This window comes from Lynx rufus, unplaced genomic scaffold, assembly GCF_022079265.1.
Source record: "Lynx rufus isolate CCGP_SWC_20201006 ecotype Redwood Valley unplaced genomic scaffold, mLynRuf1.p SCAF_17, whole genome shotgun sequence".
NCBI classification, from domain to species: domain Eukaryota; kingdom Metazoa; phylum Chordata; class Mammalia; order Carnivora; family Felidae; genus Lynx; species Lynx rufus.
The window spans coordinates 30,631,210-30,651,170 of NW_025814831.1; the positions used below are offsets into that span (position 1 = coordinate 30,631,210).

At 47.3% G+C, this 19,961-nt stretch overlaps 1 protein-coding gene across 8 annotated transcripts in view; it reads right to left on the bottom strand.

Annotated features, from left to right (window-relative positions):
• The window catches only part of RGS6 (regulator of G protein signaling 6), a 535,425-nt gene that overhangs the window by 23,201 nt on the left and 492,263 nt on the right, over positions 1 to 19,961 (bottom strand). For all 8 annotated transcript variants that reach the window (XM_047079799.1, XM_047079801.1, XM_047079805.1 and 5 more), the window contains 2 exons: positions 16,853 to 17,039; positions 1,654 to 1,743 (listed from right to left, as the gene is read on the bottom strand). In XM_047079799.1, coding sequence (XP_046935755.1) covers positions 1,654 to 1,743; positions 16,853 to 17,039 — 277 coding nt within the window. The remainder of the gene's footprint in view (positions 1 to 1,653; positions 1,744 to 16,852; positions 17,040 to 19,961) is intronic.

The window sequence follows — 19,961 nt, forward strand, 5'->3', positions numbered from 1 at the left end:
AGGACTTGCAGGCACAGGAGTATCAGCTCCACTCCCTGAGCCCGGGGTGTGCTCTCCCCTTGAGTTCAAAGCCACAAGGAGACTGAGTGGCTCCTGGCTTCTCCTGGGTATGTAGACGGGCTCGGAGGGGCTGGACTGCTAGAGCCTCAGAATTTCTCCAGACTGTGATCAGTTCAGGGTCTGGAGCCACGAGAAAGGGGAACATTTGCTTCGACCATCTCCCATGAGATCTGGGCTGGAGACACCAGAAGTGTCCATAACCTTTCTTGAAAAAAATGGGCATCTGATGTTCCCCTCCATCAGAGCCCCCTCTACCTACATCCTCCTGTAAGGGAGCTGGCAAGAGGCCAGGCTTTCCATTTTCCATCACAGTAGTGACATTTGATGGACAGGGTGCAGGCAACCAATAAAGCTGGGTTTCTGACAACCTGGGCTTTCCAGAAGTCCTTTTTCCCTTCTCAGACTATCAGGGATTTTCTCAGGGCTATCTAACAGCAGGATGGCGGGATATAAATGCTCTTCTAGACTCTGGAGTTAAATGGTACTGACCAGATACGCAGACAGGATCCTGGCACATGAGGTCGACAGTACACAGAAAGAAGGGCCGCGTGGCTGGGGGGACGCGGCCTGACAGACAGTGTGGCGGTGGACAACCACATGCTTAGGGACTGGGGCTGGCTGGCTGGGAGGGGAGAAGAGGGGGGCACATAGCTAGTGTGGCACGAAAGTGTGGATTTGAGTGCAAGGAGAGCCACACTTAACCACACGTGGGTCTCAGAGCACAGGTGGCAAAGTGCAGAGGGTTCGCAGGGATACTGGAATCCTGAGCCGTCATCTCTCCTGCCTCCCCTTTCCCAGACCCCATGCCCCTCCCTGCTCTCCCTTCCCTCCTTCCCCAAATCCAGCTGAGTTCCTCCTGCTTCAGTTGCCCCTCGCCACTGACGTGCCGAGGGTCCCCGGGCACCCCCGCCCCCAACTCCAGACGTCAAGGTCTGCAGGGAACATGACTTGATTCCAAGGGGAGGAGGAATAAGAAGCTGGGGTGCACCTACTTTATGGCTAAAAGAAAAGGCAAACGCTGTGGGGTCGGGGAGGGAAGGGAAAGGGGTATCAGGGAGGGAATGATACCAGGAATGACTTCCGGGACCAGACTGGGAACTGGAGGAGGGGCTCGGCACGTGTAAGATTTTCTACCCAGATGTTCTGCCCCGATCCTTGCCTCATCTTCATCCCTGAGTTGGTCAGGGAGATAAAATCTGTGGTGAGGGGGTTGGATTTTGTAGTGAGGGTCTCTTTCTGGTTTCCTAAGGGACTCGTTGGGGTCACTGGTAGCCCTGAATCCTTGTGCGAAGCCACTGTGGACTCAGTATTTGGTTACGCTCCCTGCTGTGGGCAGAACACTTGCAGACCAAGGTAATGGGAACATGGAGACAGGAAGCCACACTGTGGACCTTGGCGGCAGCTGGGGGGGGGGCGGTGCTGGGGTGGTGACAGTTCTGTCTTCCCTTAGAGAGGGAGCAGATAGAGAAGGGAAAGAAGAAAAGAGAAAATAAATAAAACCCAAGGGATGATCATCTCATTTCACGCCAGCAGCAAGCAGCAGGCAAGGGTCAACAGTGCTAAGAAAGGCGGGCCTGCCCTTCCCAATGATACCTTCTTCTTGGCCAGCAGCAAGTCCTGGTAGGCATTTGACCGGAGGAAGCGGGCATAGCTGTCACTCTTCATCAACTTGTAGATGTGTTCCTGGGAGGGGGAAGAAGTGGGAAGACGCAAGAAAGAACTATCAGCCACAACCCAACTGGCTAAGGGGAATCACAACCCAACTGGCCACTGGTTTAGGAAAGAAACACACAGGCATGCTTCCGTGCATCTAGAAACACTTGCAATGTTTGTTTTGTTTTGCCCCACCCAGAAACACCAAACAAAATGTATTTTCTCTCTTAGCGCGAAACACCCTCAAGGGTCATGTCCCAAAGTCTTTGTAATTGGGCCTTGGTGCCATGTTGAGATGCAATATTGCTTAATGATTAAAACCACAGGCACAGCACTGAGAAGGACCGAGTACTGATACACCCAGCCACTTGGATGAATCTCAAGGGAATTATGATGAGCAAAAGGGCCAATCCCCAGAAGGTTACATACTGTACAATTCCATTTATATAACGTTCTTGAAATGACAAATTATAGAAACAGACAACAGATGAGTGCTTGCCAGGGGTTAAGGACGGGAGGGGGATGGGAGGGGAGGTTAGTGTTGTATGGAAACCGATTTGACAATAAATTATAAAAAAAATAAAAATTAAATTAAAAAAACATAAAAGAAGACAAAATGAAAGATTCTTGCAGTGATGAAATGCCTGTCTGTCCTACACACGTGATGGAGCTGTACAGAACTAAACACACACACACACACACACACACATGCAGATGCACATGAGTACAAGTAAAATTGGGAAATCTGATACTCAGTGGATGTAGCAATGTCAATATCATGGTTATGAAATCATACTATAGTTTTGCAGATGTTACCATTACGGGAAACTGGATAAATGGTACATCTCTGTATTATGTCTTATGACTGCATGTGAATCTAGCAGTATCTCAAAATAAAAAGCTTAATTAAAAGGGCCCCTCGGTGGCTCAGTCGGTTAAGCGTCCAACTTCGGCTCAGGTCAGGATCTCACAGTTTGTGGGTTGGAGCCCCACGTCGGGTTCTGGGCTGACAGCTCAGGGCCTGGAGCCTGCTTCAGATTCTGTGTCTCCCTCCCTCTCTGTCCCTCTCCCACTCACACTCTATCTCTCAAAAATAAATAAACATTAAGAAAATGAAGAAAAGGCTTAATTAAAAAAAAAACATAGGCAATGATGCAATTAGGTCAGTTGTACATGTTAGGGTCACCATCCCATCCTGAAAGGGTGCCCTTGGCAACCGTTTGTGGAGCACGTGAGCAAGCGCAGCGGGCCTAAGGCTTCTATCCAGGAGGGGCAGATGCTGTGGCGTAGTGTTCTCTCTTCTCCTGGGCTCCTCGAGGCATTTGCATTCTGGTCTTGGTGATGAATTTCACCCTTGACTTCCAGCTAATTCCTATAGTTTGTGGGCCCTTCCTGACGGATCTGTCCTCAACAAGGGCAGGAAAAGCCTGGTTCCTTAAAAGAGGGAGTTTGTTGATTGAAAAAGCATTACTTGTCAGTTGTGATAGAAAGTACCTCAGCAGGAGAGCCTGGCTGTCGCAAGAGAGGACCTATTAAGAGGGACAGTGGGCTTTAACTAGGGATGTGGGATTGCCGGCAGAGGCTGGCTTGGCAGAGGACGCATCTTCCCTTATGTTCACTCACTGTTCATCCCGTGAAGCTGGACAAGGACCCCAGCACTTGAGGGAGGGAAAAGCTGGTCAGTGAGGAGACAGTGCTCAGTTGAGAGGCTGGATTGGTCATGAAGGACCTCTTCCTTGGGTACTTGCCCTCCAGGGGAGGGTAGAGGAAGAGAGGTCTCCCCTTAGCTGGGGTGGGGGGAGCACATTGTAGAGCTACCTGGCTAGGCTTCTATTGCACCCCAGAGGAACCTTTGACAACGGCAAGGGTTTGCTGGGAGCCTCTCCCTTCCCACTTCAAAAGAAAGTGAAAGTAGAAAGCAACAAACTCCTTGGCCACATATGGATCCTTTTCCATCTCATCTTCAGTTCAGGCACCTGCTTCATTCCTCCTGGAATGCCCCCACGTTTACAACAGCAGGGTGCAACCCAGCTGATGGGATGGCCCACTGCAAGGAGCCAAGAAAACTCAACATTGGCTTGGATTTGAACCGACTTTGATAATCCAGACGTGTTGCGTTTAATTCACTTAGTGAGAACATGCTTCACTTCCTGCAAATTTCAGACAAAAATCCAGCCCACTCTAGTTTAAATTCCTTGAGGGTGGGAACAATATGTGTTTATCTCTTATTATATGGGTTCCGTGTTAGTGGAATCTACATTGTTTCCAGGGTCACTGAAGTGCTTGTCTGAGTTTAACACCCAGCAAGTTTGCAGGCTCCATATGTATTGTGGTTTATGGTCACATCAGTTTGTGCCCTCTGCATGGAAGGGGAGCGGGGCTCACACTCAGTTCAAAGGAATCCCATGTGTGAACATCTTGGGTCATCTCTAATGGCCTCAGAGCTAAGGCCAAAGCACTGCTTTGGTCTTTGTTTTCATACGTAGTCTCTTTAAATTGTTGTAACGTTTAAATCTTAGGTACAAATGTGAATCCAGAGTAAAAATGACTCACTGTCTCCTTCTTGTCTCAGGCTTCGCTTCTGTCCGGCTGACAGAGCCAGGTGGCTCCTGAGTCATCAGGAGAGACCTGTCACTCATGCCTGGGCCCTCTCCAAACCCCTCTCCAAGGTTAACAGGTCCCTGCTTCTTATTCTGACTTCTCAGAGGAATATAAATCGAGGTATATCTCACAAAACAGTCCCCCCCACCCCCACTCCACTGCCCCAAGAAAGGTAAGGAAATCTCTCCTAGCCTGGCCCTTCTGGCTTTGGCAACACAGTTCTCCCCCGATCCAGCTAATTCCGCCAACCTCACTGGGGGATGGAAAAGCCTGGTCCGTTAAAAGAAGGAACCTCTCAATTAAAAAAGAGCAGGATAAAGCGGATTCCCCAACATTTAGTCACAGAAATATTCAGCAAGTGTTTAACGAGAACCTACTAGGTGTAGGCACTCTGTCAGGCGCTGAGGTTACAGCCTGCATAAGACAGATGAGGCCCCTGCTGTCGTGAAGCTTCGATTCTATTAGGTAAGATTGATGCGCGAAGGGGATAGACTACTCCCCCCAAAGCAGTCTCAGGTCCAGCCACTAGTGAATTTTGCTTGGCTTCTTGCGGTGGGGCCCACTCCCATAAGTCACCTTTGTAGATCTGGGGGTGTATTTGAGCTACAAGCTACAAAGAAGAAGCATACGCACAGGGTGCTGTGAATGTTGCATATGGGATGGGTGGCCTACCCTGCCAGAGAGAGGGAAGCATCATCTAAACAACCACAGATCCTCATCAAGGTAGGAAGATGTGAGTGGACAGAGAGAAAAGTATCTCCCAGTTCCGTGGGGATGGAGGGTTGGTGAGTCTGGTCTTTCCGCTGCATAGATGGTCAACCAGAGCAAGAAGGGGCAAGCAGGATGGAGGGGCCGACCGGGATGGTCTACTCTCCAGGGGCTCCATGTGGGTCAGAGGAGCAGTGTGGACACTGCTCTCATCTTCTCCATGTCACATGCCAACTGCAGAGCCAGAGCCAAGGTGGGGATGGTATGGGGAGAGGTAGAGAGTGAGGACATGACCTGTTGGGGGTGGGTTCAATAAGGCGGTCTTAATCTGTCAACGCCATCGCTAGCCCTTGGCCATCAGTAGGACAGTCTCAAATTACCCTGTGAGGGAACAACCACCAAAGTAACAACAGCAGATGCAAGGCACAGGTCTGAGAGAGACCATCTGATGATGTGTGCAGATCTCCCGTGTCCCCGGCAGGGCCCTTGGAGGTTTCAGGCCTGGGCCTCTATTTCCCGGAGTCCAGAGATCCATGACTCTCCCCCACACTCCGCTGCTCCCCCAAGCCAAGAAATGGTGCCTTTGATGTGCCCAGTTTATGGAGCTCTGTTCCTTCCTCCTTGCCAGCTTTGTTGAAGAAGCACAAAGACAGTAAACAGGGGGTGGGTGAACGGAGAGCTGAGGTTTTTCTGGGAACGAGAATTAAGATAGGACTCAGGGTCTTTGGCCAGTTCCCAAATGCAATGAGTTTATCACTGCCAGGGACAGCAAGTGTACAAAGCTCTTGGCAGTGACCTCTCCTGATTTATGGGAGGTTCTGGTTTGTTTCCCCTGCTTTGCAGACAACCAGTCTTAAGGGAAACGTATATCCAGAATCTGCAAAGAGCAAGGGAGCTACTGGAAGAACCAGGGAGCCCCCACTGACAGAATTCCTCAGGGGCTAGAGAAAAATAAGTTTGATCTTCCCATTTCTTCTTTGCCTTTTCTTGTCTTACCTTCCCTTCCCATCCTCCCTCCTTCCCATCTTTTCTCGCTCCTTTCTTCCCTTCCCTCCTTCGTCATTTCTTTCCTCTCTTCCTTAGTTTTCCTCCTCCTCCCCCTCCTCCTCCTTCTTCCTTCCCCTTCCTTTCCTCAAAAAGAGATAGCTGAGTGGACCATGAACAAGCAGAACAACCAGGGTCCACATCTGCCTCCCCGCACAAGGGAAGGGTATCACCGACTCCAGGGAGGGTGAGGGTGGTTCTCTATAGGCTGAGCCACTGATGCTCTAGGGCCCTAGATCATACTGGACATCTTACCCACAGTTCTCTGTGGGGTTTGGGCATCACACCCCCAGAGCGGTTGACGGTTATTGTACCGGGATGTCAACTTGATGGGACACTCCACCCTCATTTCCCTTTCTGGGCCCAGCCCCAGGATGGAGAGCTCTGCTCATCTGGGATGCTAAGGCAGAAGCAAGACAACTGGGATCAGTAGGGTGCAAGACACGTGGGAGCTGGGAGGAGCGAGCGGTGCAAGCTGTCTCAAAACCACACCGGCTTCAAAGAATGTTTTGCTGTGATCGTCCTCATTTGGAAATCTCCTTTAATTTTAGGCAAAGCACAGTGACCCTCACGAGCACTGGGGAAGGTAATCGGAGAAACGCCGGGAGCCTTGGTTTCCAGGCCTGCTGGAGCAGCTGAATTACTTGAGAGCACCCTCATATCCTCGTTGCTGTGGGGTCCTAAACCAGCTACGGCCTCATTTCCCAGCCTTCGAACATCCTCCTGGAGTGGGAAACCACTCAGCTGGAACATTGCACAGATGCCGAGAGCCCTTCTTGTGATTTTCAAGTGCCCTATTTTTCTTTTTGCAGATACATGTGCCTCATCTCTGCCCTTCACACCCAGGCTTCCCGGAACAACATCTAGACTTTGGGAACTGCTGGGTCCGTTGCAATCTGTTAGAGGAAATGAGCCCGCGAGGCAGAATGTGATGTTGTTGTTCAGTGGTGGAAACCAAAGACTAGGATTCAGGTCCTGACTCTGCCCCTCTCCGGCCCTGCCGATCACACGATTAAATGCCCAAATAGCAGGGAGAGCACTACAAAAACTGTGCACATGTAAAGTAATAATAATAATTGGCCTTCGTGTTGTGACTGCCCTTGCTAGGGATGACACGGGGGTGAGACCAAAGACTGCAAGATCCCTGGGGTGGGAGGAAAGGTGAGGCAGAGCCCAGTTACATCATTTTATTTAGTTGCTATTGTTTGCTTTGAATCAGTGCTGAGACTGAAATAGCCCTACGTTATAGATAAGGAGACCGAAACTCTAAAAGGTTAAGTGACTGGCCCAAGTACAGAGCTAGGATTTGAACCCAGAATGTGTGACCCCCCCAAGCTCATGCTCTTCCCTGGCACCATGTTGCTTTTCATCATCCTTCAGCTGGGGTTTCCAGGGCGTCAGTGCTGCGTGGCTGGGACAAAAGAAGCCCTCAGTGTGTGGCCAGCAGAAACGTTAGGGGTCTCCTCTCGAGGCCTGAGCTGAGCCATCCTAGTAGTAGGTGAACCACCCTTTGGGAACCATTTACTACCTCCATCATCAGTGATGGTAACAGCTGGGTCACCCAGATCAACTGGCTCGGGTTTCTTACCTCACAGGCTGTGTACCACTTGCCTTCTACACCAGAAGGAAGGGCCTGTTCTGACAAAGCTCTGGGGGCTGACTGAGCCCTTGGGCAGCCATAAGCAGCAAATGTGTAGCAAAGCAAGTCATTGAGCAGATCCCTTTCGAGAGACTCTTGAATATCCTAAACCAAAAGCCTTCAGATCCTAGGCATGGTTAGAGGAGGCCTAGGGAAAATTAGCACTTGTTTAAACACTGGTCCTGCAGGAGGACAGAAGATAGGGTTGCACAGTGGTAAAGTCTTGATGTGGGTCCTAAATCAGTATCTGCTAAACAGTTATAGGAGAGACAACAGAAAGAATGACATGGCAATATGGATACCCACTTGCGTGAAAGATGGTAGCTTGTCCTCACGGAGGCAGCTTTGGATGACCATCCTAGAGTCATATGGATCTTAAATGAGAAGCCCTCATTTGGGTTTCTTTGTCCTTCTAAGCAGAACAAGAGGATGCTTGTTTCTATGCAATGCAGCAGTCAAATCATAAGAGAATGTAAGAGTACATTCTCATTGGTCTTTACCCTGCAAATCATCTGTATCAGCATGTTCAATTTGACCAAAAGGTGCAGTAATTTGATGCGGTTCAATTCCTATTCTTTACATAAGAGTAGCTTTGAAGCCATCTTTGTGTATTGCCTTTCATGTACCCAAATACCACGGGTATCAACTTAGACAAGTGTTTTCCTTTTCCTCTTCAAAGTCACGGGGTTTGGTGCAAGAAATCTATGAAGCATCAACAACGAAATTTTGGCATTTAGTTCTCTGGTGTCTTCTCTCCAGGAACTACTAGTCTGTGTGGTAATAAGCAGGACCAGATCACAAACAACGGATTTGTTCTTTTGGAAGATGTATCCCTCCCTCTGCTGTTCATCTTCCTAAAATAAAACCACCCACAGAATAAAATGAGTAACTCCTGGAGCCAGCAGTGCTGTGGCATTCTTTATTAAAATAGGTCTGGCATGGGAAGTCTACCAGGAAATGCCCTCCAATTGAGGATTAATATCAGGAAACTTGGTGCAGTCTTGTGATACAGGCACACAAAGCCACCCACCTCCACCACTAGAGCAAAGATGAACAGCCTTCACCAGGCTACAAAGGCTCCTATTTCTGAGTAATCTGGGACAAACGTAAATGTGTATTCCACTGGGCTCTGGCTTTTTTTTTTAATAAATGAAATTTATTGTCAAATTGGTTTCCATACAACACCCAGTGCTCATCCCAAAAGATGCCCTCTTCAATGCCCATCACCTCCCCTCCCCTCCTTCCCACCCCCCATCAACTCTCAGTTTGTTCTCAGTTTTTAAGAGTTGGGCTCTGGCTTTTAAAAAAAGGAAATGTTAGAAGCCTGGCATTCCTTAATCAAGTTCCTTTTAAACATCTTCGTTGAGATAATAATAGAAACTTTTGACTAGAGGCTTCTTGTCTGCTTAAGGGAGGTATAGACTTGCTGGTATATTTCTCATCTCTTTCATTACTGGTCCTCATTTTGGTCTTGAGGTTGCTCTTTGATCATTCCATGCATGGATGATGGCCAGGTAGAGTTTCAGTAAGTTAGACTGAGGCTTACTTAGGGGAAGGGGCCCTCCTGTGGATCTGTACATTCCCAGAGCCTAGAACACCTGACTCTTATTGGATATTCCAAGTTTTGCTGAATTGGCATATTGTAGAAATTTAATTTAACCGGTATTTATTGATCACCTACTATATGTGTCCCCCGAGGTTGTTTGGCAAGATTTTTCAAAGTGGAAAGCCACGGGACAAACTGTCCTTCCTTTGTCTTCACAGGTGCAGCTGAAAGTATTCTAATTTTGGACTGAGTTGTCAAGGAAATTTTTAAAAAACTGAACTGCATGCAGAGTATCGCTTTAGTGCCATGGGGACTTATGAAAGGTAAGAAGACCAAATTCCCACTCCCGTCAAAGAACTTGCAAATCCAGAGGTGCTGGAAGACCCAGAGGGGCCTCAGTGGGGCACTTCAGCAGCTGCTGTAGGTCAGGAAAGCAGCAGGGCTTGGACAGCTCTGAAGCCGACACAGAAACCTAAAGGAACTGGAGCCAAAGGATGGTTGGGTCTGCCCAGTTCAACAACCGTCAGTCCATTTGATGGACAGATTTCCAATCCAATCCAATCCAACCCAATCCAACCCAACCCAACCCAATCCAACCCAACCCAATCCAACCCAAACCAATCCAATCCGATCCAATCCAATCCAATCCAATCCCAATGAAGTGTTTTCTTAGGTCTGTTTTGTTTTGCTCGTAAAGAATGGTGTGCTTATAGACAAGCTCTGCCTAATGGCAAAGAGTCATTGGGGCCTCCTGCTTCCTTTGCAGTTTCCCTCACTATAGAACTTCATAGCTCACAGGTCAAGGCCTCCCAACTGGAATGGGAGAATGTTCAAGAAATGGATGGATGGGGAGGCGGACACATGATTGAAAAGACCCAGTGACACAGTCCTGGGAATATCTGAGACTTTTTAAATTGAAGCCAGGCAGCCACTGTGCCAGCCAATTGATGTCCAACTCCCTCCTGCAGCCTGTGGGGAGGCTCTGGAAAGAGGTGAACTCCCAAAGAGGAAGTCTTAGGTTCTCAATACTTCTTGCGGTTTCATTTTCTCCTCCCAAAACCACCAGCAAAGCTTTAGACTACATGCCCCAAGATTCAGACCTCTCTTGCTCCAGCTCTCCCTGCCCCCCATCCTCTGATACCCTTTTTCTCTCAAAGCCTTCAAAGCTTTCCTACTACCTTCAGGGTGAGAATTTTTGAATTCTTCCTGATGACACGTGAGCCCCCAGCATTTGGCTCCCACGTACTTTTTCTGCATTTTTCTCCTAAGAATTCCTCAGAAAAGTGGGCATCTTGGGAGAAGTTTTCTTGATCCAAGAAAGCTTGGAATGGTAAGACCTTGGGAATACTAGAGCCATTAATTTTTGTGAGTTCATGTACATAAATACATAGCACTTTTTACTTAAAAATTTTTCAGGGGCGCCTGGGTGGCGCAGTCGGTTAAGCGTCCGACTTCAGCCAGGTCACGATCTCGCGGTCCGTGAGTTCGAGCCCCGCGTCAGGCTCTGGGCTGATGGCTCAGAGCCTGGAGCCTGTTTCCGATTCTGTGTCTCCCTCTCTCTCTGCCCCTCCCCTGTTCATGCTCTGTCTCTGTCCCAAAAATAAATAAAAAATGTTGAAAAAAAAATTTTTTTTCAGGGCCATTAGCTCATCTGGTTTCCCCCAAATCCTTAGAGGGCTATACAGAAGACATCATCCCCATTTTATAGGTAAGAAAACTAAGGCATGCAAGGTCAAGATCCTTGCCTGAAACCACATAGCAAGCCAGTGACAGTGCAGGTCCTCTGATGCCCATGGTTGAGGACAGAGAAGTCAATCCTTAGTGTAAAGAACTGAGTCCTTTAAAAAAAAAATCATGGCCCATTTTCTTTTTTTTCTCCCCTCACAAAGCTAAATCTATGAAATTGGAACAACACAGCAAACAGCTGAGGGCTATGGTCACAGCCCACAGACCTTTATGGAAGATTTGGTCTTGGCCCAAATTTTCAAAAAAGCCAAATGGATCAGCAAAACACAAGTTGCAAATGCGGGACCCATGCTGACGGGGTGTCTTGTGAAATATTTCCACAGGAAGCAAACACAGGCAATTAACTTTGCTATAACAATGCATGTGGTCAGATAAAAAACAAAATCCTCAGGGAGAGCCTGTGCCCACCCCCAGTCCCCATTTCAAAGGAGTCCATGAATCTGGCTGAGACGTTATTCTGACTACTGACCCCTGATAGTAGGGCACATGCTCACATTTCATTGGCGTTCTGACCCCTGTAGGGGACTTATGAGAACCCTTGTGACCAGCTGAGGAAGCCACTCAGAGATCCTGATCCCAACTAGGGAGGATTTCAAAGGGCGTGGGTGTCATCATTCCCACTTTGCAGTTGGACAAAATGAGGAAAGCAAGCTTAAAAGACTTAAATATCTAGACATTTACAATCTTAGACAAAGGATGTGGCAGAAGCAGGATCAGAGCCTGCTTCCCGGCTGGGCCCTTCTTTAGAGACCAGAGTTTCCTGAGCTCTCAGCATGATACCCGAGCCCTGAGCACTAACAATCCAGGGGCCGTGGATCTGAGCCGCAGACACTTGGCCAACAAGTTGGGAGATATGAGTGCAAGTCCTGGGCGGTCATGGGCTGCTAAGGATTTGAACTTCTTTTCCTTACCTAGAAACTACTGCATCACCCCTGTGTAGCTGGTGAAGGCAGCAGTGTTGACCAGGAAGGGTACGCAGTGTGAGCATTTGGGGACTGGCTGACTTTTCCTCCGTCTGCTCTCTGACCTCCAGCCCCCACTGGGAAATATTTGCAGGTTGGTTTGGTGTGCTACAGATCCCATCTGACCTCTTTCCCATAGAAACAGAAGATTAGCCATCCCCACCCTTCTATTTTCTACCTTTCTGGGTTTCTTGAAGTGTTTCAATGATTTTCATGATATACTGTGTAGCACAGGGGTCTCAGACTCCAGCGTGTGGCTCACATCTGGCCTGCTATTTCTTTATGTGCTGTGAGCTAAGAATGGTCTTTACATTTTTAAATGGTCGAAAAAAGTAAAAAGAATAATATTTCATGAAAAACTATATGAAATTGAACTTTCAGTGTCCATAAATAAGGTTTGTTTGGAACATAGCCAAACCACTCCTTTATGCTGTTTACATTATAATGTTGTGACAGTATAGCTGTTTTTGTGTCGCAGAGTTGAGTAGTAGTGACACAGACCATATGACCCACAAAGCCTAAAATTTATCCTGTCTGGCCCTTTACAGAAGTTTAGTTTTTTGGTTTTTGTTTTAACCAACCCCTGGTTTAGCGTAAAAGGCTACAGAGTCACCCTATTTGCATAATCACCTAATACACATAAATTGAGGAGGAAGATACACTAAAATGGGGCTAACATTACATGCAATTATTTGAAAGTTTTTCACCAAACATGTTAAACCTAACAGTATCAAATACATTAATAGCATTAGGAAAATAAAATTGTAAGTATTTATCCAATCTTACCGCGGGCCAGATCATTTTACTTGTTGATGTGCTTCATTTTACCTGGTCCCCTTTCCACCCCCATGCGTAGGGACCACTATACCTCTGTTCTACAGATGAGGAAAAGAAGACTCAGAGAGTTTAAGTATTGCCCAAGGTCACGCTGCTAGTTAGAAGCACATTGTATGTTTATGGTGGAAATGCACTTAAGAAACAAACAGGTTGAAACAAGTTTGTTTAGGAAGAGTGTTTTATTTGAATTCCCAGGAGACCAATCCTAACAGTTAATGAGGAACTTAGAGAGGCTTTGAGTAGCCTGGTGTCCAGTCTGCCTCAACAGTGGGGTATAATGTTGGCGGAAGTACCTGAAAAATGGCAGAACACTGTACTAACGAAGGTTGTGTATTCAGAAACTGGTCAAGGCACAACCTGCTGACTTCCTAATATTTCCCATCAAATCTTTCTTAAGTTAGAAACAACATAAATGTCAAAAAAAGAGGACTGGTTGGCTAGACTATGGTGCTTCCACCCAAGGGAATACTACGCAGCAATTAAAGAACCAGCGATCATGTTATTGCTGGTAGTTTTGGCACTGGGCTCTGAGACTGCTCTGTGGTAATGGAGGATACAGTGGATGAGTAATGATGTGAAGTACGAATGCTACCACCCTTGAGAGCCAGGATTCTCAGCATAGAGAAAGGAGGCACAAACATAAAAAGAAGAGGTTAAATAAAACCCCCTGTAATTTTCAATTTGGATAGAAAGAATCAGTATGAACTTATGATGTGTCTTTATCACAAACAACAACCACTAATTTCCTAGCTCTGTCCACTGAAAAGGCCTAGAAATGATGACCAACACAGGAACAACAAGCACCTCCAATTGCCCAGATTACGGTCTCTAAAAACCATTTCCCAATAAGAGAAACTAGGGGTCCTTGGAGAAATGGCTGATTCCAGGCCTGGGGAAAGGCCTGGAACATCTTAGCCTCCTTGCTGTTTGGATGACATCAAAGACTACGAGGACTGTGTTAAAAGGAGCCACTGGCTAGAGGTGGCCCAATGCAAGCGTCAATAAAAATAATAAGCAAAATGGACTAAAACACATCAAATACGTTTAAACCTATGAGTTTACAAAGATACTGAAACCAAAACAAAAACCCTAACTGGTCACCATTAGAAGATGATAGAAACCACACATTATTTTGAAAACTAAAGAAAAAAGAGAAAGAATCACTTATCCTATCTTTCCTATATAAATTGCATTATTAGATAAGCTAATAGTAGATGTATTTGATTATTTGTATTTCAGCTGATAAATCCAGAAAATGATAGGATTAGAAAATCACCATTTTGTAACCCCTAATTAACTCATGGGTCTAAGCAAAAAAATATCAATAGCTGCTAAAATCACAAAAAGAGAGAAAACTAGAACCTATGTGTCTTCTGACAAGAGAGGACAACATACTTTATGAAGTAGGTTTGCCCACAAGAATCAAATATAAACCCAACTAAATATCTAAATCAAACTATTAATTTATGGGAAATAGAGTAGAAGAACATGTTAAATAGCACCACTGGGCTGAAAAAAAAAACCCAGACTGTGGGAATCTCTACAGGACAAAGAATACAATTTCTTCATGAAATAAAATGTAAGAGGGCAGTGAGGGAGAAATAGGGATATAAAGGAAACCTGTAAATTAAAAGGCACTTGGAAGACATGTCAATCTATTGCAGTGTGTGGGCCTGATTTGGATTTTAAAATAAGATTAAAAAATGGCATTTATGCAACTGCTACAAATTTGAACACTTGTTTGACATTTAATGATATAAAGAGAGTGTTGCTAATTTTTAAGGTCTCAGATGTAATGTCTCAGATTTACTTTCAAAATAACCCAATGGTGGGGTGCCTGGGTGGCTCAGTCAGTTAAGCGTCCGACTTCAGCTCAGGTCATGATCTCACAGTTCATGGGTTTGAGCCCCATGTCGGGCTCTGTGCTGACAGCTCAGAGCCTGGAGCCTGCTTCGGATCCTGTGTCTCCCTCTCTCTCTGCCCCTCCCTGGCTCTCTCTCTCTCTCTCTCTTTCAAAAATAAATAAACATTAAAAAAAATTAAAAATAAAAAAAGATAAAAATAATCCAATGGTAGCTGAAAAAGTAGGTGTGGATACAAAATAAGATCAGTCTTGTATTGATGATTGCTCAGGCTGGATGAGAATCCATAATGGTTTGTTGTCCTGCTCTTTCCACTTTTCCACATGTTTACACGCTTCCATAATAAAAGATTAAAATAAATCCTTCCTGATGTCATGCTCAGAGTGATAATAGTAGATGGGGTGCATCATGGTTCTGACAAGTATCTCTAGTCTTATATTTCATGAATAATGGAGAGTTGAGCTGTGTGTTTCAGATCATTCATGTGAAGAGATTCTCTATCACCTAAGGAACTTCTCCATCACTTAAGGAACTTCTCCATCACCCAAAGAGCTTTCCTATAACCTGAGGAGCTTCTCCATCACCCAGGGAGTTTCTCCATCACCCATGGAACTTCTCCATCACCCATGGAATTTCTCCATCACTCAAGGAGCTTTCCTATAACCTGAGGAGCTTCTCCATCACCCAGGGAGTTTCTCCATAACCCATGGAAATTCTCCATCACCCATGGAATTTCTCCATCACTCAAGGAGCTTCTCTATCATCCAAGGAGCTCTTCTCTATCATCCAAGGAGCTTCTCCATCACCCAAGGAGCTTCTCCATCACCCATAGAGCTTTTCTATCACCTAAGGAGCTTCTCTATCACCCAAGGAACTTCCCTATCACCCAAGGGGCTTCTCCATCACTATCCTTACCAGGATACATCAATACGTGCTTGAGAGCATATACACAGACACATACCAAAAAAAAAAAAAAAGATTTATCATGACTTAAATATTTTGCTTTGAAGCTGCAAAGAAGGTGAGGGACTTGAGCTTTCATAAAGCAATAACATTGAACCAAATCTGCCTGGGACCAGCATTTAATGGAGCTCATGGCCAGGGGAAGAGAAAGACAGTTACAGTGTTGAGCTTGGGAAGGTGCTTCCATTCTGAAGTCCTGAGCAAATAACCAGGTAAATCTGGATGACAAGGGACACTGGTTGTGTTCCCATGCTATTATTTGCATCAGGGCCACTGAGTTTCCTAAATTAGACAATAATGTCTGTAGGAAAGCAAACTATGCAAATTCTCTATGTGGGACCCCACAGGTGAGAGAAGTGAAGAGGGCTGAGGAGACAACAGTGAAACCTTAAGCCCCATCACCAGGTGTAGGATGGATGAGAGGGAATCACAGTGAGAGGCCAGGAAGTAGAAAACTGACCATATGCTTATCTTTAGAAACAGTACCTTCCAGCCTTCAAGGTAAAGCTTGCTATTTAGAGTGGCTTCTGTGGCTTCTGCTTCTTTCACCAGCCTCCCCAAAACCTGTGCCCAATTGTGGCATCTAGGGACAGGAGTCCTTCCCGTGGGCTTCCTTAGACCCGGGAGCTCACCCCTTTTGGGCACTTCCCACATTGGTAACATTCCCCGTTTTCTTGTCTTTCTCCCCGACTAGCCCGTAATTTCCTTGAGGACAGGAGCTTTTGCCCTTCTTTATGCTATCTTATCACATAGCACAGGGCCTGGGATGCAGAGGAGCTCCCTAAATAGTAACTGCAGAGTTGGAAATCACTATGGAAGCAGTGTAGGGTGGTAGTATGAGTGTGGGCTTCACAGTTAGATGTGGGCTCGACTCACAGTCCTGGCAGCTGACTACACCCACTGTGCTGATGCTGTGTTATGGTTTCCAGATCCCCCCACGGACTTACTATAGGACTTACGATTTCGTAAAAACACTTTGAGATTCTCCCGGATAAGGTAACACCTGTAACTAAATGTCTATCTCTATGTAACGGAACTAATCGAGGAAGACAATCCGAGGAAGAATTTCACTACACACCTACCTGGAATGGTTTCCCCTGATGGCCTTACACACCATAAAACCTGAAATTCTAGCTACCCACAATGCCTTGGACCTATATTAAAGGGTGGGGTGGCGGAGTGGACAAATGAACATCTTTTGAGTGGAAAGCATGCACGCAGATAGACAAACCTGGGCATCTTCGAATGTGTATCTCCCTCCGTCTTTGACATTTTGACTGGTTATCTCATAGCTGTGAGAGTCCAGGTTGATCGCACTTGGTGCCCCTGGAGCCAGAAACTCTTGCCAGATTTCTTCCACCCTCTTGGCCACATCCTGCAGGGGCTGTTTCTTGAGATCTTGGACAGCCAACCAGAACCTGATGTGGAAGCATAAAGAAAGTCAGTTCCAGGGGGCTCAGCATCTGGACTTTGCTGGATGTGGTCCCAGAACTGACATCCCACGAAATTCATTCTGCTGTATTGCCCAGCCTTCCCTGCTGCCACTACCTAGGTAACAAAGACAATGGGGACTGCTGAAAATTCAAAGGGTGCTCCGTTATTGTGGAGAACAGAAAAGAAGTGCACATTAGAAAATCATTGTGCTTCTGGTTACCAAAAAGAGGTTTCTTTCCCTTTACATCAAGGTTTCTCGGCCTCAGCACTATTTCCATTTTGGGCTCAATAATTCTTTGTTGTGGGGCTGCCCTGTGCATTGTAGGATGCTGAACAGCAACCTTGGCTTCTACCCCCCAGATGCCAGTGGTAACCCCTCCCCACGTTGTGACAGCCAAAAATGTTTCCACATATTACCAAACATCCCCTGGGAGGTTAAATCACCCCTGGTTGAGAGCCAGCACTCTATATAGGTGCCCTGACACAGACAAAGTGACTTCCCTTATTATATCTGCTTGGGATCAGTTAGCAGCATCAAAAGAAAGGAAATCCCAAGAGGCAGATAGAATCTTAGGATCATAAAGAAGACCTGAGCTGGAAGGCTCCCGCTATTCATGTTAAAGATGGAAAAAGAGCCAGTTTGCGAGGTCAGTGTCCAGCATGGTGCTTAGCATATAGTAGGTGCTCAGTAAATGGCTGTTGGATTGAAGATGGGCTCATCAGAAACATAGCTGAAGAGGCACACGCGGGGAACCTCTATGGCAAAAGAGTCTCCAGGGAACACTGGAAAGAAAAACCTCTCGCTCGCTTCCATACGTGCCTTTCATGAATTTCTCAGCATCAGTATGGCAGCGGCCATTGGAAGTGCTGGGTGTGAGCTCTTTTCTGCTGAGAGCCGCAGCAAACAGGACCAAGCTCGGACAACAGCTCCCGGTTGTGAGGATGGTTCCCAAGGCAGCCCTGGGGAGGGCTTGCAGCAGTACCCAGATCTGGGTAGCACACTTTGTGCCTTGTGAACAGGACAGGCCAGTTTCCCCATCAGTGAGACATGAGGACAGGCCCCGGGCTATGTGGTTCCCACAGCCACAGGAATCACACGTACTCAAGTCAATGAAAGGGCAGGGACAGGAGAAGCTGAACCACGGCATGGTGGAAAGTGTATTCAATCTGTCATGGAATTGCACCCAAAGTAAGACGTACTTGTTTTTTCCTTTTTGTTTTTTTGTTTTTTTTTTTTTAAAAAGGTTAAGCGTGTTTTTCTGGTTCTCTTCATAGAATTGTCTTTGGAGCCAAGTGCATGGCCCAAAGGCACCACTTAGTGGCCAACTGTGGTAATACAGCCCCATTTCCCCAAGGACAGGTGTGTGCAAGGGGCAGGGTGGAGTCCAACTCTTCCCCTGCTTTGCCATTTGGGATTCTAATCTCTTCAAAGAAGACCCTCATGGTTTCCTTGTTGGTCCTGAAGAGCGAGAGGCAGGGAAGGAGGCTTAGTGACCTCGGTCGACTAGAAGATCAGAAGACACAGTTCTGTCCTCATCTTGACTATGCCGCTGTCTTGGAATTGTGCCTTTCCAGGCATCTCTTTCCTCATCTGTACAATGGGTATGCAGTGGGCGGAGAGATATGTGATGTGGGTCTGAAGAACTTCCCAACCAGGTGCAACTGAAATGCTTTCAGGTCCCGGGGAGGGGGGGGTGGGAGCCGCGGAGGGGTCAGGGCGGTGGCCACAGGTTCAGTGCTGGGCTTTCTCCTCGGGAGGCCCGGCAGAAGTTGCCAGGGGCTCTTGCTGCTGCCATCCGTCATCGCCTGGCCCTCCGCACCGGCCACCTTTCCTTCTGCCACAGTTCTGCAGCTCACGTCCTCTGGCTACTGGGGAGGGAACAGTGAGCGTTCTCTGAGCTGAGTGCGAAGGGGCGGAGGGGGAGTTTCAATGGGACCGCAAACCTGCTTGGTTGCTCAGGGGGCCCCGGAGACCCCACTGGGGAGCGGGGCTCTTCTACGTCCCAGCCCTGCGGCTCAGGTTCCTTAGGCGTCTCCAGCCCACCCTCCAGGACTGCCATGGAATGAAAAGAGGTGGCCGGAACACTTACAGATGAAAATGGTCATCTGGTGATGACAGCGCCCATAGGTTTTCTTCGTCTGCAGGGCAGTGTTTGATGGGCGGGTGAGATTGAGGAAACCCAGCTCTGAAGAAGGAAGCTGGTGTGGGTTTTTCAAAGGACTCGAAGGAGTGCTAGCGGGTGAATCTTTTGCAGCCACGTGCTGGGGCTGAGTCCTGGCTCCCTCAGGGAGTCGCCTCTGGGCTGATCCCCCCCTCCCCACCCCCAACCCCTGCTGCTGGAGACAGCTTCTCTGCGCCAGCATCATTCCCAGCCCTCCCAGACTCTGCAGTCTCTCACACACATGGATGGTACCCAGGCAATTTGCTGCTCCCTCAATCAATGTCACGTGGGGCGTCACCTTCTGTCACCTTCTGTCCCTTGTTCCAATCTGCTCTGAGGAGGAGCTCTCAAGCTCCGGGAAGGCCCTGAGGACCCAGCAGCTTCTGAGGTCTGCAGGCTCCTGTGGTTCCTGAGGCCTCAGGGTCCCTCTGGCAGGATGATTTGGGAGCCACATTATTGCACATCCCTCTGCTGGGTCTAGAGAAGGTCTAAAGTGGATGTAAATGGAGATTCCAGAGTCAAATGTAACCAACTTTTACACAGTTAAAAGGTTCCCTTTGTCATAAACCAAGATTTTTTTTTTTTTTTTTTTATTAAGTAGGAGGAGAAGAGACAACAGGCTAGAAGGTGAGGAGGAGGAGATGACATTCCCTTAGCCAGCAGTGTTCCCTGCTGCACCCACGGGGATCCTCTCAGCCTTCTGTCTGCTTTGGAGGTGACCCGCCTTACCCTTCTCAGGTGACG